The sequence below is a fragment of the Macadamia integrifolia genome, chromosome 2 (genome assembly GCF_013358625.1).
Source record: "Macadamia integrifolia cultivar HAES 741 chromosome 2, SCU_Mint_v3, whole genome shotgun sequence".
Taxonomy (NCBI): domain Eukaryota; kingdom Viridiplantae; phylum Streptophyta; class Magnoliopsida; order Proteales; family Proteaceae; genus Macadamia; species Macadamia integrifolia.
The window spans coordinates 10,065,974-10,074,726 of record NC_056558.1 but is presented as its reverse complement, the minus strand read 5'-3'; the positions used below and the strand labels follow the sequence as shown (position 1 = coordinate 10,074,726).

Genomic DNA, 8,753 nt, shown 5'->3' with positions numbered 1-8,753 from the left:
TTGTTCCCTGAACTTTAAAAGAATAATTTGCTTGTTGACTTAATCATAATCTTTTTATTGGATCAATCTACTATTGATGAAAGTGCTCATTTGGAGGGCTATGCAATTTATAATGGTTTGCAAGATCTTGGTTCTCCACTATATTTGAAGACAAATGGACTTCATTTCCATATTAGCATGGAAACTAAATATACTCTCGATCCGAAGCTTCGGGAAGATGATGCATCTTTGCTGGAGTTGAATGATCTGGATTACCCAATGGATTACACTGCTAAAACCAATGGTGGCATCACTAAGGCTGACCCGTTAGAAGTGAATCGTGAGTTAGGGTTGTGGTGAAATCGATTTGAGAATGATCAAGAAAGGGGTTAAATGAGAAGAGGAGGCAGGATAACATACCTATAATCGTTGGAGGAGGTTCGCAGCCGCTGTAGATGCCGTCACCAGAAGGGGGTTATAGCCATTGATCTGAAAAGCACCAAAGATCTTCTTCTCCGATGTTCTTCTTCTCCACCTCAGTGGGACTAATTCGCTGACCCGTTATGAAGTGAATAGTGAGTTAGGTTTTTTTTTCTTCAATCGATCTGGGGACTAAAACTTTTAAGGGCAATTTCGGTACTCCTTTATTTTTAAGGGCAAAATGATATTTAGAAAAAAAATGAACTATTGATGTCAACATTTTTAGTATATTCTATAACACTGGCTGACGGCAAGGGATCCGAGTCTAATTGGTAAAAAATAGGGGGTATCCCTCTAATATTGGCATTCTCTAAGGGGTGATGTTGTAAATTACCCAAAAAAAATTCATACCAAAGAAGAAAAAAGAGAATACACAGGGCATCAAGGGGCAAGGAAGCAAAACAAAAAATAAGCTAAACAAACATTAAAACCATCATCGGGCAAAGTAGTTTGTAAGATGGAGAGGGGCAAAACTCCACGACACAATAATGAGCATTTATTATTTATTTATTTATTTTTAAGAATCCCTTACAAAATGTGAAGCATGACGAGCACTCGTTTATCAAACACCAAAAAATCCTTGAAGGTATTCCTTGATGCCATTGTCAATGTTGTAAATCCCAGTACGAACGATCAGGGTAACAAGTTTGTGAAACAGCAAAAAAATCCATTTTTATTCTTAGAAACGTGAAAAATCATTTCTGATATTTCTAAACACAAAAATAGTAAAAATGTTATCAAATGGTGATTAAAATTCACACCGTTTAGTTTTCACCTCCGATCTCACACATGCTGGAGCCGGGAGCCGGGAGCCAGGAGCCGGGAGCCGTGTGCAACGATACGTCCAAAATATTTGATCACTACATAAGGTCCTATGAAAAGATTCATTGGAAGAAAAAGGGATGAGACGTGACAATGACCATCTCCCACCTCCAAAGAAGATGTTGCTCAGTCTGATCAGTGCTGCTGATCCTCGTTGCAAAGAGGCATGAGGAGGGGCTCACACGTCAAGTGAGACTCATCACCCTCCAGAAAAGCCATGACGATGAGGAGAAAGTCTGAAGTCACAAGAACCGAACCAATGGGCAATGGTGTTGGCAACTTCTTGCACTTTTCCAATTAGACAAAGTTAGTTAAAGAGGAAACACCTAACACATACACATGGTTTTTTCTATTCTGCACGTCATCGAAGTACTCAACATTATGACTTGAAACTGTCCCCCCGCCCCACACCCCTATAATACGATTTTAAATGGTAATAATTTATATTCATTAAGGTTGTGTTTGGTAGTCAAGACTCAAGAGAACGAAAAAATAAATAAATAAAAAAGAAAAGAACACAAAAGAAAGGAAATGATAATGAAAAAAAATAATACATTTTTATACTTTTTTTTTTCCCTTTCTTCTGGCTAACAAACATGGCTTAAGAGAAAGTATACTTCCACAGCGCAAGAAGGGTTCAGCCACCATCCTAGGTTCTTAAAAATCCCTCAATTTATAATTGGTCAAACATACCCTCACTATTGCATGATACCCTCTCCCCCAATCTGGAAGCCGTGGTTAATGGACTCCCTTTCGCTGTGGCTAAAGGAAAACTCTGTCCTATACGTTAAGTTTTTCTTTTCTTTTCTTTTCTCTAAAATTAGTGTGTGAATAAATATGGATGTCACACCAATGGCAGTGCAGATAATGGTATATGAGACCCCTATGATCAAAGCAACAGAAAAAATATAATAAAAAGTTTACAAGAGGGAAATAGTACTATTTTACCCAAAAAAAAAAAAAGGAAGTAGTACTATGGTATTGTGATTTTTTTTTTTGCTTATTATTATTTTTTAATTTTATGAAATATCCATTTAAATGTTAGTCACTAAGTTTTCCTTCACCCATAGCAAAGAGAGAATCTCTTCAACCATAGAATATGACCATCTAATTTCAACCAAAGAAGGGCACATTTAGACCTTTATTAGATGGTGAGAGCTAAAGATGAGACTCATTATCCTAAGACAACAACCATAGCATCAAATCACTGTAGATAAGATATTCTCTCTCCACCCTGGGAGACAAAATTATTCCTTCTAAATGTTAGTGAAATTACAGTGCTAGCCCCAAACCTACTACCTATGCCATGACTCATGAGCACTAAGCCACTAACAACTTGCCTGGAGAGGCTTTATCAGTCCCACTCAATAGCATTTTATCATTATGAAATGAATCTCACATCCCCTTGACCTCATGGGACAACCTCGAGCGAGGTACCAACCAACTGCACTAACCACATGTTGACTTAGATTATTTATGGGGAATTAGGGGCCAGAAAGCTACAAGCATCAAAATGCAAAGCAGTATACTGTACAGCTTATGGTTAGGTTGACAGGTCTGTGGCATCAAAACAATCTTCCTTGCAAATAATGATTAAAATCACATTCTTTCGTTTCGAACAGGTGCTAGACCTAATATAGTGGAATCAACACAACACAGATATAAACTCATGCATTAAAAACAGATCACCCTCTCACCACACCCAATTTTTTTTTTTTCTTTGGGGCTGGTGGACAAGGAAGCATATAGAGCACTAAAGCCCCAGTTACCAGATCTGCCTGAGACCCAACTACATGGCTAGCACTTGATTAATCCAAAAGCTACCTATTTACACATCTTCTTCAGTTGTAAGAGCAGGAGTTACAGCATTAGAACCATAGCTAGTGGATGAAACCCAACTTGAAGCATGCACCACACATTCTTATATCCAACAGGAATACCTCTATAATTTGTGGCTTGCTTGCATATCATGTCAACTATGGTAAACACTAAAAGAGGAAGCAGCAAAGTCCCCTCCCCCACCCCTGGTAAGTATTCAAATAAGATAAATCCATACAAAGTATGTTAGATTACCAACAGCAATATAGGAAAAGGGCCATCTCACCGGAAGTCCCATGTACAAGCTTACCAGATAAAAGTCAGCATTAGTTAGACTTCATACTTGGAGCTGAAAGCTCAAGGGAAACAGGGCAATGATCACTTCCAAAAAATCCTGCAAACAGAAGATAATTACCATATGAATAATATCAACATTTTAGCCAAAAATAGAAAATGATAACCCAACATCATCTTCATGATGCCTTCATCCACTACTTCAATCTGACAATGCATTCGTCTGTATTGTTCAATCAGTATATGTTTACAACACAAAATAATCTCACTCAGATAATATCAAAAATTGAAAGCAAAATGTAGAAGCATAAAAAAGATGCCCCAATTTAAAAGAAGCACCCTAGTATATGAACCGTGTTGATCTGACCAACCAAACTAATTGCTTTGCCCCACAGAATGGATATCATATATGACCACAAGAAAGTAGTCCAGATCATATATGGAGTACAAATTGTTTGTAGGTGTACAATCGATGAGAGTAATCTACCATATAAAAGACTTCAAAGAATAAGGTAGAAGAAAAACAGTGACTAAAAAATTTGTAGATGGTTTAAAAAGGTATGTTATTTCATTTTTGTATTTGGCATGATTAAAAGGGTATATTCACAGTACAGATAAAGCACAAAATATTTGGGCTGTGTTTCTTTCCTCTTACTCTCATATATCTACTCTCAGCTCCCCTTTCTCATCTCTATTTCTTTCTTATTCTTCTTATTCTTCTTCTTCTTCTTCTTCTTCTTTTTTTGCATGGATTCAATAAGGCTGAGTTTCTTGATTAATTAAGGGAAAATTTTCATATCTCAGATGGTTAGAGTCAAGTAATTATAATCATATTTGGGTTACTGAAACTCCCAACTGACAGGTGGGCATATATGACATCAATATAGTGCATGCCACCATCTCCAACAATAGGTATTTAAGTGGTGAACTAGTTCTACATTAACTCACCATAAAAGATGCAAAAAGGCCCAATCATAAATGCTACTGAAGGGCACAACATAGACTATATATTTCTGGTATGTGAAATGTTAGAAGAAAAAGTAATCAATTATACCTTGTAATTCAATGCCTTTTCCATGCATCTCACAAGTAACAATCCTTTCCTTGAGTTTCTCAGAAACAATGAAATAGTCTATTCTCATTCTTTTCCCTCGGTATCTGCAATAAAACAACTCAATCCATAACTGAAATACGTCTATCAGTTTAAAATGAATGAGAGAGGGGCGGCCGGGGAAGAAAGACCATCACTAGTATCCAAATTTACATTTTGACAGCCAATAAAGATCAAGACAGCATTTTCCAGAAAGATCCAGATGAAACTGATTTGGGGTAAGAAAATCAGGTGGGAAATTTTTTAAAACAGTTCAAGTTCAAGTTGTGCAGAAGCGGGGATATTAACACATAAGAAATAAAAGGTCAATTTGGTTGTGATTTTTTTTATTTTTATCTTTTTGTCTATTTGCATAGCAGGTTTGAGACAAAGTGATCAACTTATATTACTTGGCTGTGGTATCAATGTTGGGATATGACACCTACCATAGGTGCAAGACTCACTGAATCTCAAAATATGGGATCATGACCAGGGAGTGTACAGCATCTTTTGTGAATTCTTTTCATATCATATAAAGAGCAATTTAAGAATTACCAAAAATATCAAAATACTTCTGTGTTACCTAGATTCTCTATGTACCTTTTTGTCAGAAAAAATTTCATTGCAACATTCCATACTTCAGGAGAAAATGTAAGGGCCCTGTTGGGCATTACTAATGTGTGTCAACATGGTATTCATATACCATCAAGGAACCAAATGTTCAACGCAACCCACCAAGTAGATCTTTACAGATTTCAATCTAATTGGAGGTTTCTTATCATGTACATATTTTTCTGGACCATTTACCCACACTTTCGGATCATCCAGAAGAATGCGATGGGTTGAGCATTATAACCCAATAAAAAATGCTTTTGTGATAGATCTCCTCCTTTGACCTGTATAATATTAGGTAATTTCCCAACTTCGAAAATTTTCCTGCTTCCAATTGGTAGGGCTCCCATCTGATATGTTGAAACAAAAGCCTAAAATGATGCAGGAAACAAATGAAAATCGCAAACAAACAATCACATAACGTAACACAAAGATTTACATGGATTAGCCAGATTGCCTAAGTCCATGCTAAGATGAGATCTGCTTCACTACCAATGGAGAATAGGGATACAGCCACCCGTCCTCACACCTCTCTCAGATTACAGAAAATGAACCATCGCTAAAACTTTATAACGAAACCTACATAGGCACAAATTACTGAAATACTCATGTAGCCCTAAAGAAGATTTCCTCAGTTCGCCATGGACTGCCAGTTCAGCGAGGCCCCACTAACAAAGATAAACATGCAAGGTGGGCCAATTCCTCCTTGCCTTAGGGCTTCGGACCCTAAGGCCTCTTAATGGACCTTTGGAATCAGCCCACAAACGCAAGCGACGGAATACAACGTACCCCCAACATAATCTATGCTTCTACTTAGATTTTCCCAATGTAAGATAATTATCAATTGAAATGCAACATGCAGATAATAACATATACAAATTGAGACAATCTTCCTTACTTTCCAATTGGATTTCCAGACCATGAAAAGCCACACTCCATATCCTTTTCCTTATGTAAGAATCTGTATGCATCTATGAGTTTTCCCCTGAAACAAATGCAAAGTAGTAAAAGCAACTAGAGCAAATTAGAGAAGAAAGCATTGAAAATGTTAAAAACATAGGGTTCCATTAATTTCCAGGTAAAAGCTGTGTAAAAGGAAAATTTTCTGTTTTCAAGTAAAAATCCTAAATTTTCTGTGCCACCATTCCATGTGGCACAACTTGGTGCCGGACTAGAGATACCCTCTGTTCTTGCTAGATTAGGGGGAAAAAAAACTTTTACCATTTATTTAAAAAAAAGTGTGTTCATTAAGCTCACATAATGCCTCAGAATTTTAGATCACCATAATATGAGGCTATATGATTAAAGCATGGCACAGTGCTGTGGTTTAAATCTACTAGAATATTTTCATCAAAAGAAATCTTTAAAAAAGGAAGAAAATAGAGAAGATACAAATGCAATGGTGGCAAAAACCTTGTACTCTGAGACATTGAGGATCAAGCAAGTTCCAGGTCATGGTAGACACTAGACAACACCTTGGGCGCACGACATAGACAAATAGAGTTGAATTTCACAATTTTCATATGAGACATAAGTTGAGTGCTAATAACATCCAAAATACAGTACTCCTAAATCCACATTCATCCATCAACTTCAGACTTAAAAAATAAATAAATAAATAAATAAATAAATAAATAAATAAAATAAAATAAATAAAAATAAAAATCTCAAGAAAAACTCTATAAGCGTTGAACAAGAATTTGGTTGAAACCAAAGCGGCAGACAGCAGAAACCAGAGTGAAAACCCACATAACATGAAAATGCCCAGACAGTGTGGTCTAGGTGCACCATCTTCTAAAATCTAAATTACGAAGATTGAAGGTAATGGTAAGAATAAATAAAAATAATAATTCAGTAAAATGTCCCCACAAATTCACGTACTCAGATAATATGGAACTGAAACGCTTCCTTTCAGCTAAGGTAAACCCAGGCTGTCCACAGTCCTGCATCACCAATAAATTAAGGTCAAGGCCCTTTGAATACTTAAATTATCCTCATCTTTTATTTTATATATATATATATATATATATTTTTTTAATTTATTTACTGATTTTTATCTTAAATCCTAGAAGTATGCTATATGGCCCTTAGGTGTTTGAAAAATCTGGACTTACATGATAACACCAGACAGATCTATAAAGAATTCAAAAAATGAGGAATATGAAAGAAAGCTGGAAGGATTTCAAACACCTTCATGGATGCATAAAAAATAAATAACATCCTCAGCATGTTCGCAGAGCATCTGTTACTTCTTTTCAACTAGCAAGTTAACATGGGCCTTGAATGCATCAAGAAAATGAAATAGTAGGGAGATATGTGAAACTTTGTTCAAACAAGATATATGTGAAAAGCAATTACCTCTTTATTTGGAGGAATGTATCCATTTAGCTTTGCACTGCTGAAGAAATCTGGATGACTCACATCAATCTCTTGATGGCTACAAGAAGATAAAAAGAGCGCTTAATGAGGACACCCTGACTCACATCTGAATATCAATGCATATGTGATATTTCAACTAAACAAGCAAAATGACAGAAACCAGAGAGAGATCATGCTATCAGGAAATATTTTGTTTCATGGGAAGGACAACTATTCGTAATATTAAGATAGCCAACTCAATGTCACTCAGAAATTTTAATTAGAGTAATAATTGTGGAAGATTGGCCTTTTGATTTTTTTTTTTTTAATAAGTAAAATGGTCTCTTTTAATTTTTCCAAAAATAAGGTAAAATAGTCTTTCATCATACTCCATTTGGTTTAAAAGCTTTCTTAATGATTTACAAACTCCACAATGACTACTTAGGGTAAAGAAGGAGGTCTCTCAGAGCCAATTTCGAATGATCTAAAAAAAGTAGCAGGGGTGCTATTTTCTTGAATGCTCACTAACCTTTATTCATAGACCTTAAAGCCTTTTGGCCTGTTGATGCCCGAAGAAATATGTCAAGTCTGGTTGGACCATAGCTTTTAAGGCGCTAGTGCGGTCCATTGGAAGTAAGGCAGTCCGCCGACTCACAAGTAGTGTGAAAGGCGACCGCCTTTTACACTAAGTCGCTGAAAGGCGTGCAAGGCGACGCCTTAGTGTACAAGGTGGTCGCCTTATGTACTGGATATTTTAAAATTGTTTTTCTGAAGATTCCAAATTACATATTATTATTGGGAGGTGTATAAAATCTGATGCACATGTGATGCATTGGATAAAAAATCATATAAAAACTAAAAACCCTTACCATAAAAAAAAAATTAAAAAAAAAAAAAAAAAAACCAAACCCAATCAAAACCAAAACCGTGCCTCTCATTCTCTCTCAGAGTCTACTTTGCCTCCAAAACTCAAAACCCCAAGCCCCAACGTCCGACGAGGCGACGATCATTCCTCCGGCGACTTCTCTTCTCCTCCGATAGACTTCGGCGACATCCGGCGGCATCTCCTTCTCCTTCGACAGCCTTCGGCGGCATCTCCTTCTCCGGCAGCATCTCCTTCTCCAGGTATGTTTTAGACTTTTAGTTTGTATTTTAAATTTCTGATTTTGCATGTTTTTGTTTCTCTTTTCTTCTTTCTTCTCCCTGCTTGTTCCTTCTGCGTATGATTATTATTTTTTTTTTTCTTCCTGTGAATGTTGGCTACTGTTGGCTGGTTTGTAACTTTGTAAGTGAAGTTTTT

At 36.4% G+C, this 8,753-nt stretch overlaps 1 protein-coding gene across 3 annotated transcripts in view; it reads right to left on the bottom strand.

Annotated features, from left to right (window-relative positions):
- Positions 1-987: 987 nt before the first annotated feature.
- LOC122062371 (DNA-(apurinic or apyrimidinic site) endonuclease) overlaps positions 988-8,753 on the bottom strand; it is an 18,761-nt gene continuing 10,995 nt past the window's right edge. Inside the window, exons 5-10 of one of the 3 annotated variants that reach the window (XM_042625964.1) lie at positions 7,454-7,532; positions 6,977-7,038; positions 5,994-6,080; positions 4,448-4,551; positions 3,410-3,493; positions 988-1,569 (exon numbers count right to left, since the gene is read on the bottom strand). In XM_042625964.1, coding sequence (XP_042481898.1) covers positions 3,426-3,493; positions 4,448-4,551; positions 5,994-6,080; positions 6,977-7,038; positions 7,454-7,532 — 400 coding nt within the window. In that variant the 3' untranslated portion in view covers positions 988-1,569; positions 3,410-3,425. Of the gene's footprint in view, positions 1,570-2,841; positions 3,306-3,409; positions 3,494-4,447; positions 4,552-5,993; positions 6,081-6,976; positions 7,039-7,453; positions 7,533-8,753 lie in introns of those variants that run through there. The other 2 variants (XM_042625972.1, XM_042625959.1) reach the window with 2 other exon arrangements.